The sequence below is a fragment of the Colossoma macropomum genome, unplaced genomic scaffold (genome assembly GCF_904425465.1).
Source record: "Colossoma macropomum unplaced genomic scaffold, Colossoma_macropomum, whole genome shotgun sequence".
Lineage (NCBI taxonomy): Eukaryota > Metazoa > Chordata > Actinopteri > Characiformes > Serrasalmidae > Colossoma > Colossoma macropomum.
The window spans coordinates 42,176,476-42,193,979 of NW_023494793.1; the positions used below are offsets into that span (position 1 = coordinate 42,176,476).

The 17,504-nt window shown below is 40.5% G+C and overlaps 1 protein-coding gene across 2 annotated transcripts in view; it reads right to left on the reverse strand.

Moving 5' to 3' along the window:
- Nucleotides 1-1,813: 1,813 nt before the first annotated feature.
- Nucleotides 1,814-17,504, reverse strand: part of sh3gl1b (SH3-domain GRB2-like 1b) — a 64,807-nt gene continuing 49,116 nt past the window's right edge. The window contains exons 6-10 of one of the 2 annotated variants that reach the window (XM_036579599.1): nt 17,084-17,242; nt 12,886-12,989; nt 12,250-12,383; nt 10,764-10,808; nt 1,814-2,017 (exon numbers count right to left, since the gene is read on the reverse strand). In XM_036579599.1, the coding sequence (XP_036435492.1) occupies nt 1,821-2,017; nt 10,764-10,808; nt 12,250-12,383; nt 12,886-12,989; nt 17,084-17,242 (639 nt within the window). In that variant the 3' untranslated portion in view covers nt 1,814-1,820. The remainder of the gene's footprint in view (nt 2,018-10,763; nt 10,809-12,249; nt 12,384-12,885; nt 12,990-17,083; nt 17,243-17,504) is intronic. The other variant, XM_036579600.1, reaches the window with a different exon arrangement.

Genomic DNA, 17,504 nt, shown 5'->3' on the forward strand with positions numbered 1-17,504 from the left:
CAAGAATAGGATAATATCTTGAGCCACACAGTGAAATCAAGGCATGCTATAGTCCTCCACTTCTGTGCACTGTGAACTCCTCTTACGTACTTAAACCCGGCAATACGTAATATCTAATATTTATTTTACTCAGTCTCACTTTAAAAGAATTGTTCATTAAAATCAAATTTACACAAACACTGCAAGAACTGGTCTCTTGGCAAGTGAAATGATCTTAAATCTAGCTGATATATCTAATATATTCTATTTTGAGATGGTTGTGCACTTATTATAAGATTATCCAGCTTATTTCCAGGATATTTTACTTGGTTTAGGTCATTTTATTAAGTAAAATTGTCTCACTATACTGGCAGATCATTTTGCTGGTTTCCAGCACATTAATTAAAACAATAATGAGATCATTTTACTTGTAAAAAATGTCTAGAAATAAGTTAAATAATCTTAATTTAAGTTTACAACAATCTCAACAGGAGAAATATTAGATTTTTTGACCATATTTAATATAATTTCACTTGAAAAGATACCATTTTTTGCAGTGAAGACATGATGGTGCCTAAAGTTTTGCACTGGAGATACAAAACCCATGTAAAAGTGTGTCACCAAAATGAAAAATGATTTTAGGTGATATAGGATTCTATTAAGTATAAACGGCACAAATTCAACAATCTCTTCGTATTTTTTCACTTCATGTCCACTTATGAGGTGTTTGTGTGGTTATGTACGAAAAACCACCATAATTAATTTTATATTTTTACTCTCTTAACCCTTCAGAATTAAAGACTGATATCAGTCTGGGCTGAAACACTCAACACACTGCAAGAAATGATATCTTGTCAAGTAAAAGTATCTTAAATACATTCAAGAAATCTAATGTTTCTCCTTTTGAGATTGTTGTAAGCTTAATTTAAGTATATTTAACTTATTACTAGACTTTTTACTTGTTTTAAGTAATTTTATCAAGTAAAATTATCTCACTATGTTGGCAGATAACTGTGCTTGTTGTAAGAAATGAGCTGGAAACCAGCAAAATGATCTGCCAGTACACTGAGATAATTTTACTAAATAAAATTACCTAAAACAGGTAAAATAATTCTGGAAATAAGCTGGATAATCTACTAATAAGTGCACAACCATCTCAAAATGTGAAACATCAGATATTTCAACTAGATTTAAGATCATTTCACTTGACAAGAGACCATTTTTGCAGTGTATACTTGCTTTTTAGCTTGATTGCCAAATTATAGAAGCAAACTTAAGACACCAAACATGTCTTTGGCTGAATTACTACATTTAAAGTAAGCAGGAAACTGTGTAAATTTGATTTTCCATTCTTTAAAGACTAAATAAGGGCGGATGCTGAAAGCTGAACTATGAAATGGTGGATGGGATGAAGAGGCTTTGCATTCCTGGAAGCCACTGGCTGTGCTGGATGCATGAAAACGTTCTAACCTTATTTCTTTGTAAACGTAGGCTACTATAGGAGGGGGTCATTTCAGCTGTCCATTCAATTAAGGTCATCTGTGGTAAGTCACGTTAATATCCGTCTACATCTAAGCCTACGAGGTCCAAGGCAGTCTGTCCATTCGTCCGTCCGTCTGTCCGTCCGTGTCTCGGTCACGCGAAGTCAGTCATTCCTTTTCTCTCCTGGAATGTGAGAAGTCACCATCTTCCAAAGTTCCTTCCTTCAGAAGGTCAAGGGGTCAAAGTGCCAAAGTACAGGTGCGTCGGCCATGGCTGGAACATGGACGCAGGTGATGCTCCTCTTCTTCCTCTTTCCTTCCCTCCTTTCCCTCCGCTCTCTTCCTCTCTCCTGTTTTTTTTTAGTGTGGTAGTGGGACGATCACCTCCACATAGTTGAGTGGGAAGAATCCTGATTGGCCGTGCAGCATTCCTTCGTACCAGTTCTCGTCAATCTGATTGGTCAGAGTGATGATATCACCCTCCCTGAAGCCCAGCTCGCCCTCGTTCTCCGGCTCAAAGTCGTACAGAGCCTTACAGCACGGCTGCTCCGCCGGACCTGCAGGGAAACAAAACATAAAAGAAGCGTTAGAGATGGAAAAAGTTGTGAAGTCTGCAAAGAGACGAGTGCAGCAGTAACTGGAGCATTAGGAGGTTAAATTCAGAAGAAGGATTAACCCAGAGATCATTCACTCTCAATCCTGGTCATGGAGCACCCCTGTACATCATATATCGCTGTTGTCGGAAGAAAACCTCGTATCTCATTTTTCAGTTTTGACATAATTTGAAAATGCCTGTTGCTCTTTACATTGTGTGTAAATTTCATCATGAATGGACTAAAATAAACGGCCCAAAATTACTTGTAAAAACCTCTGGTTCCATTGACTTACATTAGAAGTAAAGTACGTTTTTTCCTTCTCCTGTGAAGTTACCATTTTGAAGATATAAGCTTTTCTTCCAACAACAGCGATATACAGTTCTATGCAGAAGTCTGAGCGACCCTATACCTACTTTCTTTATTTTAGTAAAACAAATGATTGAACATTCCAGTTTGTTTACTACGAAACAATCGTAACACTGACAAAACCTTTGCAAAGACTGTTCTGGTAGAGTCAATTTTATCTCATTTTGAGCAGAACTCAAAAACACAGCCAGTACATGACTACACACCCAAAAACGAAGGTTCTTCAAGTGTTCTATAGTAAAGAAAACGGTTCTATGTAGAACCATGAACATTCAAAGACACCCTTTGCATGATTAAAGCGTTCTTTGCATGGTGATCCAGGGGTTACGCTTCGGGACAGATGCCTCCCAATAGAAAGTATCCTATAAATGATGATGTTGTATGTATTTTGCTTATTACTATCTCAGTCAAAGCCTTTGGTTTAAATAGTAAGTAAATATATTGTAAATATCTGAGGTCTGAATACTTATCTCTTTTACATTATTTATTTATTTATTTGTTTTTACTGCGGGGCTGCAGTTTGGCCCAATTCGGTGGAACGGTCCATATAAAAAAAAGGTCTTCCACCAACTGAGCTGTGAGAGATCCCGACTGTGGTGCTCCAATACACCCACTTCAACTTGAAAAGGGTTTGTTGATCAGCTGATTAGTTGGATCTGGTGTGTTAGAACAGGAAAAACCCTGAAAGAAGCAGTGCAGGGGTACTCCAGGACCGAGACTGGACACCACTCCTGTAATAATGTGGAATTATGACACCGATTAACCCACAGGTGCAATCTTCCAGGCAGCAATCACTTCTTCTTGGACCCACAGGCTGAATCAATTACAGAATATTATCACCCAAGGATAAATGTGAACTAGGCAACAGTAATATTCTCTTCTTCATTAACGCAACATGTTGTCTGGGGCACATCACACCCTTGGACAGGAGACAGACTTCAGCTAGAACTCATTCCAACTGAGGCCTTGTTTGTGGAGCTGCTGACATTCAAACAAAGTGCTTCTCAGTCCCGATCCTGGGAAACCTCGACACTAATTTAAACCTTTTGTGAACTGGGAAGAGTTTAGTGTCTTAATCCAACAGACTTAAATACAATAATCTGTCACAATGACTGTAGATCATATGGACATTATAGAGCAGGGGGTGCCAAATGTTTTGTTCTTGGGGTGCAATAGCCAAAGTACAATGTCTGAGGCAGGTTTCAAATAAAGCTTTTAGAAATGTATTTTATAACATTATATTTCAAAATGCAATTTTAATTCAAAATTAAGAATTTAACATATAATATTTAAGATATATCATGTAAAATAGAGTCATATGCAAAAGTTTTTGGGCACCTTTGACAAACTGTTTTGTTGATTTTCTAAGTGAAAATAAGTTAAAACACATCTTCAGAAGGTTACACTGTTCTGCACATTTTAATTGCGCAATTACTGTTTATTTCATGAATTTAACACATTTCAAATAAGACAAAACATAAAATGTGGCCTTTGCAAAAGTTAGACATTTTATAATTTTACTACATGTTAAACTCAGCAAATAAATAGACATTTTGCTCAATTTTGCAGACTATTGCCATATGTAAGTTGGGTTCCTAATAGGCGGACCGCGGTCAGAGTCCGGACCCAGACGCTGTCGTATGCAGACCTGGACCTATAACCGATGAACTATAAATAATTATTTAATTTCAATGGGGTGGTCCTATATTAATCAGTGTAACGTTTCTAGTCATTACGGTACCCGTTTAGCGGCCCGGGAAACTCACAGCCCAATCATATGCCTTGTAAATATCACACATGACGCTACTCAGCCAATCAGATCTGTGCATTATGTTGAGCACTGAGACTCGAGTGAGTGACGCACACACAGGGGAGGGACGAGGCGAGAAACAGCAGTCGGAGAAGAAAGTGAGTCAGAGGGAAGTTATTTCACATGTCGTGCTCTAAAAAGAGAAAACGGACAATAAATGTTGTTGAAATATGACTGAATTGTACTTTATTTGACTTGATATTCAGTTGTTGACTGTATAAGATGTTGATATACCTACTAGGCCACTTCAGTAAACAGTATATGGCACTGAATCATAATACAAGTTAGACATTATGATGTTCTGGACCTTTGCTTGAGGAACTTTTCTCTAATTGGACCTTACTGAATTTTAATTAAATACCCCTGCTCTAGAGGGTGTGTTAACTTATTGGCATACCACTGTTTTTGCATATAATGTCTGTCCTCTCATTAGTTAAGGGGGTGGGGTTACTTTCTGGCCCGCCAAATCAAAGGCCCTACGAACCAACTCTGGGCAGCCCTGTTATAAAGCACAACTGTGTCAGCAATAAAAATTAATGTCGGCACTTTTTCATAATCAACATCGTCAACTTCATCGACCAGTTACAACCGCTGTCGGATCTGGACTCTGCAGGAACAGGGCCGGACACACTGTGCGGTGTAGGGATCTGCCAGGACGGGGACTGAAGCACAGCTCCTGCAGACGCACGGCCTGCATTTCTTACCACCAAACGAAAAGTCTTCACCACCTCTTTGCTGATCCAGAACGGTACCATCTTTCAAGAGTTCAACATTTCTGACACATGAACAAACGGGCGTAGTTAGCGGCTGCGGTGCAAACCAGAAAGCGCAGTGTGTGTTAGTCAGAGGGCGCAGCCTCAAACCCACGGCAGATATCTGGAGTTAGTACAGAGCTGGGTTTTACTCTGCGTTAGTGTGGAAGGGACACTCAGCATTGCAGCTGGGCTCAGGCTGCAATGGCCAGGATGTGAGAGGCCTAGTGCGGGGGTCCACTCTTGTGGGGGAGTCACACAGTGCAACACAGTGCTCACAAACTCTCTCTCATTCTTTCACACACACTCTTTCATTCTCTCACTGCCCCAGTCCCCTTTCTCTATCCTTTCTCCCTCTCTGTCCTCTACACCAAGGGTTCTCAACCTTTTCCACCCCACCTGTTTATAAGTACTTAGCAGGCCGGCCCACAGGAGAAACTGGACTTCACTTTTAAAATACAATTTTCTTTTTCTTTTCTTAAGTGCTGAGACTGAAAACCTGGAAATCAGGGCTAGAAAAAGATCAGATCGTCCATTTCGGTTCCATCACAGGTCCCAAAATTTGCAGTTATGTTAAAAAACATATCACTGCTGTCGTAAGAAAACCTTGTATCTCCAAAATGGTAACTTTACAGGAGAAGGAAAAACATACTGTACTTTTAATGTAAGTCAATGGAACCAGACTTTTTCCCAAGTCATTTTGGGCCGTTTCTTTTGGTCCATTCTCCATGGAATTTACACACAATGTAAAGAGCAACAGGTGGACAAAAACGGAGATACGAGGTTTTCTTCCAACAGCAGCGATATATTTCCAGAGATGTTAAAAAAGGGGAAAAAGAACCGAAATGTACGAGGTGGATGTGGACTGTGATTTGGAGCAGCAGTACATCGGTTTTGTGCGGGCTTTTGGGGTCAATCAGCAATAATAATACACCTTAATTTATATCTGCTTCTTTAGGATTGGTTTATCAGTTTGAGGTCAACCCCTCACATCGCTGACGCTCAGCCAAAAACACGCTCCGATCTACGAGCCAAAATTAAACGTGGATCTTCACTATTATTTTATTTTACAGCAGCTCCTGCTGCAGAAACGAGAGCAATGAGGGTCTGTAAAGAGTGAGACATGAAATCAGGCAGATTGTGCTGACGGTACAACACCGACGGGCTGCTAGAAAGGAAGGAAAGACAGCTTTGTTGATGAATTCCCTCATTTCATCATAGACTGGGTTCCCACCAGCAGTGAACTGAACCAGGGTTCGGTTGAAGCGGACCGAGACCCGCGCACCCCCAGCTGCACTGTCTCAAACTGATGACGTGCAATGTTTTTATTTGTACGTATATTGGTTATAATTTGATTTGTTCGATTTGTAATTATTCAGTGAATCTTGTTTCCACTTATGTTTTTAGGACTCAAAGTGACGTTACTGGCCCTCTACGAACTACTGCCTCCCTAGAAATTCAGACCACTACAGGGTGCTTCGCGGCCCACTGGTGGTCCATGGACCACAGGTTGAGAAATCCTGCTCTACACCCTCTCTGACAGTATCACTGTTGCGATGCCAACAGTCGCGGTCACTTCGTCCCTGAATTATGCAAGCAAAAGATGTTAAGCATGTTATCCTACTGATAAAACCTGTCATTATCAGAGGGTTTGTGAAAAGCATCAAGTTCATACGTAACACACTGAGATCAGACGAACACGAAATCAAGAGATTCTCTTCAAAGGAATCGGTATGTGGTTTGCACAGTGAAAATGTCTTTCAATATCCAGGTTTCCACTGAACAGTCAGATTAAAATTCTGGCAAATAACTGAAATGTCAGAAAAAAATGTGAAAAAGGCAGCATTTTTCTCTGCTGTGTACAGAGAACAAATCTCTCCAAGTCACGTTCGAATAGTTGAAATGTAGAGAAATATAAAGCGAGTTTACAGGGAAACCTTTAATGATGAGCAGCTTCTCTTTACTTTGAACAGTTGATATCTTTTTAGGCTTCATATACTGGTCTATACTTTTTCCTTTAATGAGACACTATGTGCCATGTTTTGTAGCTACAACAAAAACATCTGATATTACATTCTCATTTACATTATTTATTCGTGCTTCTGTCACAATTTATCTGATTTCTTTTTTGACTGCAAAAAATTGATCCACCTCAAGCAATGATTTCTATGCGAATTTTGCCAATTTTATTATATACATTAAAAAAAAAAACATTCTGAAGAACATTCTGTAACACTGGTGTGCTTCGGACCCCTTTGTCGTGTTTTTCTTAACTTAAAGTTGTGAAAAAATGTTTGTAATGGTTGTGAAAGAATTTTTTTCTTTTTTTAAGAATATTTGTAAGAACAAGTTTTCTTGAAAATATTATGTTCTTCAATGTTTTCTTAACCTTACAGCAGCTTCACACTCGTCTTAGGCTGTAAGAGTTGACAAGGTCGGCGTCTAAATTGATCAGTTCACCTGTTCTCGCCCATCTTCGTCTCTCGCTTTCCGCCGTCACCCCACAATTACTGTATTTTCCAATGAGGATTTTTTCCTGTTGGCTGTTTCTTCCTCCATCACCTCCAGTTCTTGTTTGCTAAATTTTTTAACAGGCTTGGTTTTATTTTTTCCTCCATTTTGCTCCTCTGAGTGGATTAAACTAAATAACAGATATAACAGTGAATACCAATTCAAAATGTATCTCGCGTCGTTTATGATACGGGGTAAAACGTAACGTAGCCTACATCAGAAAACAATGAAGATTTTCTTAAGAAAATAATAAAGATCATCTAAAGAGAATATGAGAACTTATGTTTTTTCTTCGAGGATTGCATTTAACAACATTTTTACAAACTTCTCAGCGTTTGTCTTAAGAACATTCGCAAGTTTTTGTGAATCCGACGCCTGATGAGTGATGAGAGAATATTCAGAGAACTCAAATCTTGGTGAAGGAGCATCTACTGAGGATGTGAGTGAATTATCTACTACTGTCATCACATCTTCACCAATATAATGTTACAACACAGAAAAACTCCCGACCTGGCGCCTCTGACTTTTAAATGATTGTTTCAGGCTTTACAGGGCGACTCAGCATATGCTCACCATATTTTAGCCTGTTTATATTCTCCAGACTCAGTAATGCTACTGCTTTCAATTTTAACAAAAAAAAATTCTTACATAGTGCAGCTTTAAGCTCAATACTTTTGACCATCAGTGAGCCATTCAGCACCACTGTGTGGACAAATATTGAAGTGCATATTTTTATGGAGCCTTTGCCTTTTCTTAGTAAGGAACGCTATTAGTGTCCACTGGGGTATTTAAAGATCTATGCGCTATTTTAAAAAAATAATAGCACCCAATCCTAATGCCCATGCACAAAACAACTGTCCCCAGTGGGTTCTGGAGGCATTTACTGCAGGAACATAACACAGATCACTCTATTCGACCACAAAGAACACTGAACAGGCAGAGAACTGTGGCCTGGATTAGGAAATAACACTTATTAAGCGATCACAGAGAGCTCACCACCTCCACCCTGCTCTGATCAAAACCACGGCCTTGGAAAGGGTTCATACTCAGATAGGCCCATCAGCTCTGCAGCTGCACAGATGGGGTGGATCTGGATCTCATATGCAGGTTACTTAACCAATATCCGCTGCGTCTGGACATTAAGTTAAAACCATATAGAACTGAAGTGTGTAAGCTTAATAGAACACTAGTTACTAGAACGTATTCAGTCTGATATGTAATCTCTGATGGGGCTGAAAGATTAATTGCTTTTATATCAAAACTGCCGTTTGAAGGAGAGCATTTTCCATATTGCAGAGCTGTGAGTTTAATTATAGCCCACATCATCAACAAAGTTGTCTTCTGTTTGAAGTGAGGTAATTTTGCTCAATAACACAGAGCTTGTGAACTGTGCATAGATGTAGGGCTGGGCAAATGAATCGAAAAGTAATCGAAACCGACATTCAGGACCTCCAACCGACGTAATCTTGACCATACCAGTTCCCCACTCTGTGTGTTCATGTACTGTCCTCTTAAAAACTTACTACCGCGCATGTCGTCACGTGACTCCGCCATGTCCAGTCTGTGACATGGAAGCTAAGGCTACGTTCAAGCAGCAGGCAAAAGTGGCCCAAATCTGATTTTCTCACCAAATCAGATTTTTTTGTTTGTCTGTTCAGATTATCTTTTAAATGTGATCTGTATGCAACATCAGTCTGAACAGATCAGCTCCTAAACTGACCCACATGCGCTGAAGAGCAGAGCGTCACGCTGCTTCACGGCTCATCCAGAGGTAAACAATCACGACCGCCAACGAACGCCAGTCGCTCCCGGAGGATCAGCTTCATCTTCACCAGCATCACAGGAGCCATCATGAAGCTTCACTGACTGACAGCTGGGCTCATCACCCAGAATGTGTTCGAGCCGTAAAAAGGGCGCGGTCACTTCTTTGGTTCGCGTCCTCGGATTCTTTAAACTCTGCTTTCAGACTTTTAACTGTTCTTTGACGCTGCAGCCTCGTTCTCCTACGACCACATTCAGAAATCTCTTCGAACACGGAGAGTGAGACATGAAATATAACATAATTTTTGTACAGAAATATCACCTCAAATGTTTATGAGTCTCAGCAGCACGAAATTATGACGAATGTCGAGTTGGACTGACGTAAAAGCAGCGTGAATTTCCCATCTGGCTTTTGAGATGATTTACATTAAGATATGCAGAACATATTTACAGTACAAACCTTGTCAGTGAACTATGAGGGCAAAAAAACAAACCCCAAAAACAAAATAATCGTTATCGAGGTAAAATATTCGATTAATCGTGATACTGAGTTGAGGTCATATCGCCCAGCACTACGTAGATGCGCCATGTGTGGTGTACAAACCTCAAGCTAGAAAATGTGGACTATTTTCAGAAATTCAATTCAAAGCACACAGTCACAATTCTGCTCAGAAAAATCGATATTAGATATTTTTCCCGACTCGTTCAGCCCTAACCTCTTATAAAAAAAGCACAAGGCCCTGCTGGAGCTCTGTTTGAGTGCAGCCAGGAAATGAGGGTGAGGAATATCGTGCAGAGACGAAAATGTCTGACGTCTAAAGTTTTTTTAGTAAAGAAAAACGGTTCTCTATAGAATCAACTTTTGCATAAGGCTATATATTTAGATGAAAACATTAGGCTTAATATATATATATAAAAAAAAGACTAAACTTAGGCTATTTATTTAGATGAATATATTTGTATGTATTTACGTTGGAAAGGTACTCTGTTCAAAGAACACAGAACTGTACTGAATTGTTTGTGCTTTGCATCAATTTGCAAGACTTTTTAGTGACTGTTAAACTAGCCCCTCTGTCTGTTCACCTCTGGACTGGTTCTAATGTGTGCACTCACTCTTCTGGCTGAATTATTTACAATTAACCAAAAGCCAAAATGCGTTAGGTTGTGCCTCGCTCTCCCCTAGATAAGCTTCCATTACTTGTTAGCTAAATCAGCTTTGCAGCTCCAGTGCAAAACTAAAGAAGTGAACTTTAGACACAAACACATCTTGGCTGATTGACTACATTTGGGGCGGTGGGACGGATCGCTGAGCTATCGTTTTAAGAGCGAGTTGATACGTTACTGCGTCTAACCCTGAGAGTCTGGTTCTATGATTAGATTCTATTCTTCCCAGTCAATCACTTTAATTTATATTGATTTCCTCTGTCACTCAAACACAAACACACACACACACACACACACTCTCACACACACACACACGTTTACACACACGTGGCCTCGGACTCACTTAATCTGGGTTTCCGCGCTGACTTGCCAAGCTTGAGGTACGGTTCTGATGATGATGTCATAGGAGGAAAACACAGAAGAGGTCACGCAGTGAAGAGAGAGCCAGCAGCTGACAGCTGCCCTTCTGGCCTGCTTTCTCACAAACACAGCCAGGCAGTCTTATCACACCCTGCCACCGACCCACAACCACACACACAAAGCACATTGTGTCTCCCTCTCTCTCATCAGGGGGAGAAATAAGGACAGAGTGGATGAGGGAGGGTTTTCCTCTGTGAAGAACTGAAGCATCTCGTCACTGCCTCGGCTCTACTACACACTCACACTGATAACACTCTGACTATTAACTCTACAGCATTCATACCTGGAACGGTCAGTGGAATTTCATTTTGATAACACTCCGATGAAGAGTCAGCAACGGCACTGACCTTCCAAAAATCAATACATCATTAGTTAGTTCTGCATGACCTGCTGGTCGATTACTGGCCTGGAATATCATATTGCATAAAGCAGCAATACAGCGCACTCAGCACACAAGCGCTCTGACGAATCACAGACACGACGGATCACAGACACGACGGATCACAGACACAACGAATCACAGACACGACGGATCACAGACACGACGGATCACAGACACGACGGATCACAGGTGAATTCAGACATTCTGACTTTGTAAACAATTGAATGTTTAATAGTGCTTTAACAACAGATAGACAGAAAGAAAGACAGACAGTCAGAAGACAGACAGACAGATGACACAGATAAACAGATAGAAAGACAGACAGATGAATATATAGACAGACAAATAGACAGATAGGCAGATATAGATAGACAAATAGATAGATAGACAGATAGACAGACAGACAGACAGACAGATAGACAGACAGACAGATAATAGATAGACAGATAGATAGATGGACAGATAGACAGACAGACAGATAACAGATAGACAAATAGATAGAACGATAATATGATACAAAAACAGACAGAATGATCGACAGAATGACTGACAGATAGATAGATAGATAGATAGATAGATAGATAGATAGATAGACATACAGATAATAGACAGACAAATAGAACGATAATATGATATAACAACAGGCAGAATGACACTGACAGAACGATAGACAGAATGATTGACAGAATGACTGACAGATAGACAGATAGATAGATAGATAGATAGACAGACAGACATACAGATAATAGACAGACATACAGATGTGCCATTCTGCCTGTTGTTATATAGATAGACAGACAGACAGACAGACAGACAGATAGATAGATAGATAGATAGATAGATAGACAGACAGACAGAGCCACAGACTGATAATAGAATATACCAAAAGGCAGAACGACAGAGCGACAGATAGAACAGAACACTACTTGCTCAGTACAATGCAATATGATATTTAGCCATTATTGTGCAGCCTGACCCTCCAGTGATTCCTAACGATGCACTCAGACATATATATGTAGGCTGTTACCTGAGTTACGGGTAGAAGGGGCAGCAGCAGGCGTGAAGCCGCCGTTTGATTGGTCATTGGTTTCTCCGAAGTCAAAAACAGGTTTAGGCTTAGGGACGTACTCTTTCCGTGGACGAGACTGGGCCTCATTGATCCTATTCACGGCAACAAGCAGAAAAGACAAACAAACAACTCATTATTTTAAAAATGATGAAATCACAAAATCATCATCTATGTATCTCGATACAACCACAAAACAAGAGTTTCACATCAGTTAAAGTAATTATAAAACACAGCTCCAGTTCTAAAATCTAACTGTCTAAAGTTGAGTACTTGATGCACACAAATGACTGCATACATTAACTGAATTCTGTTTCATGCTGCTTGGAAATCGTAGTTTAACATTAACAAATTATATTGCTTGACAGAAGAACTGTTCACTGCAATTGTAATTTGAAGTTATTTATTGAACACTGGTAATCTTATCATATAACAGTTACAGGTCACTTGCAATAAGTCACTCCAGGGCGTGCATTACAGTGATGTCATTCCGCTTCATGCAGTGTCCAACAGTGCTTAACCGTGGGAAACACACTGTACCTCATATTTCTCATGGTTTATTGCTGTATTTCCTCTGTGGTCTATTAGCAAACTCACCTGTCTTTCAGCTTGTCTGCGAGCTCTTCGAGGATCTGTACAGCCTGCCTGTGATACTGCAGCTGAGACTCCACCAGCGACGACAGCTGGCTCACCTGCTCGATCTGCAGAGAGAGAGGAGAGATGGCCATTTATACAATGTCCCATACATACAAATACATATAAATACGTATATATATATAAATACACACACACACACACACACACACACACACATATATACACCGATCAGGCATAACATTATGACCTCCTCGTTTCTACACTCATTGTCCATTTTATCAGCTCCACTTACTATATAGGTGCACTTTGTAGCTCTATAATTACACTGCAGTGACACTGACGTGGTGGTGTGTTAGTGTGTGTTGTGCTGGTACGAGTGGATCAGACACAGCAGTGCTGCTGGAGTTTTTAAACACTGTGTCCACTCACTGTCCACTCTATTGGACACTCCTACCTTGTCAGTCCACCTTGTAGATGTAAAGTCAGAGACGACAGCTCATCTGCTGCTGCACAGTTTGTGTTGGTCATCCTCTAGTCCTTCATCAGTGGTCACAGGACGCTGCCCACAGGACGCTGTTGGCTGGATATTTTTGGTTGGTGGACTATTCTCAGTCCAGCAGTGACACTGAGGTGTTTAAAAACTCCAGCAGCACTGCTGTGTCTGATCCACTCAGACCAGCGCAACACACACTAACACACCACCACCACGTCAGTGTTACTGCAGTGCTGAGAATGATCCACCACCCAAATAGTACCTGCTCTGTGAGGGTCCATGGGGGTCCTGAGCACTGAAGAACAGGGTAAAAGGGGGCTAACAAAGTATCAGAGAAACAGATGGACTACAGTCTGTAACTGTAGAACTACAAAGGGCATGCCTGATCGGTGTATACATATATATAAACACACAAAACCCAAATCTAACAATATATCCCGTATGTATTACATGTATGTCAGTATCTACATGTAACAATACTAACATGCCTTCTACAGATGTATGCAAATTTTTGCGCGCTCCTAGTCAAACGACACGTTTAGATGGTTTTGTTGAAGTAAAAATAAGTTAACACATCCTAAACAGAGAATCAAATATAAGGCACAAATATATACTAACTGTGCATTAACATTTGCAGAAAATGTTTTTTTTTAAATAGTTTGCTTCAAGGGTTGTGTTTACTTCTTTTGTACTTCCAAAAAAACAACAACAAAAAAACAAAAAAAAAAAGTCGAGCAGGTGTGCCCAAACTTTTGCATACAACTGTGTATGTTATTTGCTTATTTCCTGATGCGGAAAAATGAATATCTTGTCTTTAATGACTGGCTTGAAGGGTGGTCTCAGACTTCGACAGTATTGTATACATAATTTTTTTATTTTTGTCAGTTTTTACTGACACACACACACACACACACACAGACACACGTCAACTACACAACACATACACAATCACACACACCTTCTTAACCCTCCCTTTCACACAGCTTCATAAGAGTTAATGAATAACGTCCGCTGTGAGGTCAGAAACAGCACACAGCGGCCCTGCTTGCTTTCACAGTTCACTGCTACCATTCAGGAATGTGCTACTGATATCAGACAACTCTGAGCGAGGCCATAAAGTCAACACACGTTTCAATAACACTGCACGACAACCGGATTTCATCAAATTCTTTCTAAAGGTCAGTCTTATATCTAGAGAGCTATAAGGTTCCCTACATTTGTCCATTTCAAAAATATAAGCAGAGTTCAGTATTGTCCACTAGGTGGCACCGTAAGCTCTCCAGGGAGCAGCAGACGTGAGCAATGAAAAAAAAACCCCAGGATCTTCTTACAGCGTGTGAATAATCTCTGCTGCAGCTTTAGAGGAGGGGCTGAGCTGTGGCTATCCCACACTAATGAAACCAGGCAGGTTGGAAAACATACGATCCACAGCCAAACTATAAAACGGTCTCCATGAAACGGCCAATAGGGCTGCAAAGTTTTTCGACAACTGTCAACAAGTGAAAACACAGCAAAACAAAATCTACAAAGTCGAGAATAACACCAAACAATGAGTTAATAAAAAACATTCAGAGAAAGGAAACACAGCACAGCAGGCGTGGGAGACGCTAGACTGCTCACAACAAAGTCAGATTCAGGGGGCTGCAGTTTTTGATTCCTACAGCCACCGTTACGCATTTTTTCCTGTATTTATCCTTTTTCACAAGAGGTGTCAACTAAGTTGAATCTAAACTTTTATTTCAGGAATAGCGTATTCTTTCAAAAGCATATGGTGCTGAATTATTGGTACCCCTTAACAGTATTTTCAACAAAACCAAAAAAAGTCTTTGGAGACATTTTTATTTCTTTCCTCCTGGTCTCCAGGAACTCCACTGATGTCTATGACCATTTCCGTCACCGTTTCCCTGGTGTAGAAATATGAGGTTACACACATGTAAGATCCTTCCATCATCCATCAACATGTGTAAAACCAAAGAGCTATTAACTTTGTTGTGGACCTTCACAGATGAGGAAATGGTTTTATATATGTCACAATCAAGGCAATAATAAACGTCTGAAAAGCATGAGCATTGAAAATTAGCCAGGAAGAACATGCATAAGCACTCTGCCCCCACATACAGTGAGCAGGCAAAGAGAATCCAAAAATCAGTTTCAAAACAGCACAGTTTAGCTGAATCTTGGGGGCTTTCAAATTTCACAATCCACTGTCAGACACCACCCCCATCACAGACCCTGACTGGAGGAACACCATGAATAATGCCTTTCCTAAGAACCACCTACAAAACACAGCAGCTGAACTTTGCAAATGTCTCTATAAATACAAATGGGATCAGATGGTGTGGTCAGATTAGACAAAAATGAAACTTTCTGGTCATGCATGCCAATGTCACGGCGAAAAAATGGACTGCATAGAATAAAAAAGCTATTGGTCCAGAGGTTCTTGTGAAAATCAGGTGATGTAATGATCCACTATACATCTGGATACTTAGGCCCGAAATCTGGCTGCCTCTGCTGGAAAATTAAAACGTGGCCATGGGTGGACCTTTCAGCAAGACACTAGCTGTGTCCCGATTCAGGGGCTGCATCCTTCAAAGGACGCGGTCTACGAAGGCGTGTCCTACAAAGGCTGTGTAGACCCGAACTGAGCTGAAATGAGACGCTCTGCTCTAAGGCGGATTTTCTGTTTACGTCACAGCACCGCTGTTCCCTCCCTTACTGGTGCATCATGAATGCAGCTCTTGTCGAGATATTTTAGGTGTTTAAAGACAGAGCCAAAAACTTTGATTTCATTTATTTATTTTTTTCTTTTATTAGAGCTGGAGATGCTTCTCTCTGTCTGCTCTTTGCCCCCTAAAACAAAACGAAACATTAGCCTAAGTTTTGCCCCAATGCATACATTTAAAAGCGTCTCCCCAGCCACCGTCGCTCCTTTGTTGACGCTGCCATGTTCTCGAATACTCGCGGAACCTTGGGATATGTTGGCTGGTGAAGGATCCACCTGTTGGATCCTTCGCTGCCATGGAAAAGAAGGACACATTTCTTGGCTGCATATGAAGGAGACTTAGAAATGGGACGGTCTAGTCGCGCCGCTGTGACACAATCATCCTTCAAACGCAGCCTCCGAAGGATGCAGCCCTTGAATTGGGACGCAGCTACTGACCCACTTTTTTGTGTATATGTGTGAGTTTGGGGTCATTATGTGAACCCAACTTAAACCCTGTGGTGTGTGTTGAGGGCAGTTCACAAGCCCAAGAATATCAAAGAACTGTAACGGTTATGCATGAAGGAGTGGTCCAAGATCCCTCAACAAGGGTTCTCTAACCTTGTTTTGCATTACAGACAGCAGCTCCTACTGTTATTCTCATCAAGGGAGGCTTCACCAAATATTAATCATGGGGGTGCTCATATTTTTAAAACCTATGTTTGAAAACAATAGTGTTACTAAACACACCGTATAAATAAAAAGATGCAGCTTGTCCATTTATTACGCCTGTAATAACACTGGTTTATTTAAAATATTGATTTTAGCTCATTTTCATGAAGGGTGCCAATAATTCTAGAGCTGACTTATAAACCTATGACCTATATAAAGGCCAATTTTGTGTATCGATTGAGAATCTTTCAAGAGAATCGTGATGCATTTAAACACGGTGTGACAGTACAGTACTACAGACAGACTCACGCACACATATACTAAGCACTCACATCGGTCTCCAGCAGGTTGTACATGCTGATCTCCGCCACCTCTTTAGACTCGTGGAATTTCTCCAGCGCCTGCTTGACCTCCTCGTCCGGAATCTTTCCCTGACGCTTCTTCTTGTAGTCATAATCCAACCGACGGCCTTCCAGCTTTTTCAAGTGATGCTGTGAAAATTACAGGAGAAAGTTGTTGAAGTAATCCAGTGTTTACAGTCAGATTTTAATCCAGTTTGAATCTGCAGTGTGTGTAGTTTTCAGTCTGACGGTAATAACTGTGGAGCGAATTTAATCCAGTATGAATCTGCAGTGTGTGTAGTTTTACAGTCTGACGGTAATAATTGTGGAGTGATTTTAATCCAGTATGAATCTGCAGTGTGTGTAGTTTTACAGTCTGACGGTAATAATTGTGGAGTGATTTTAATCCAGT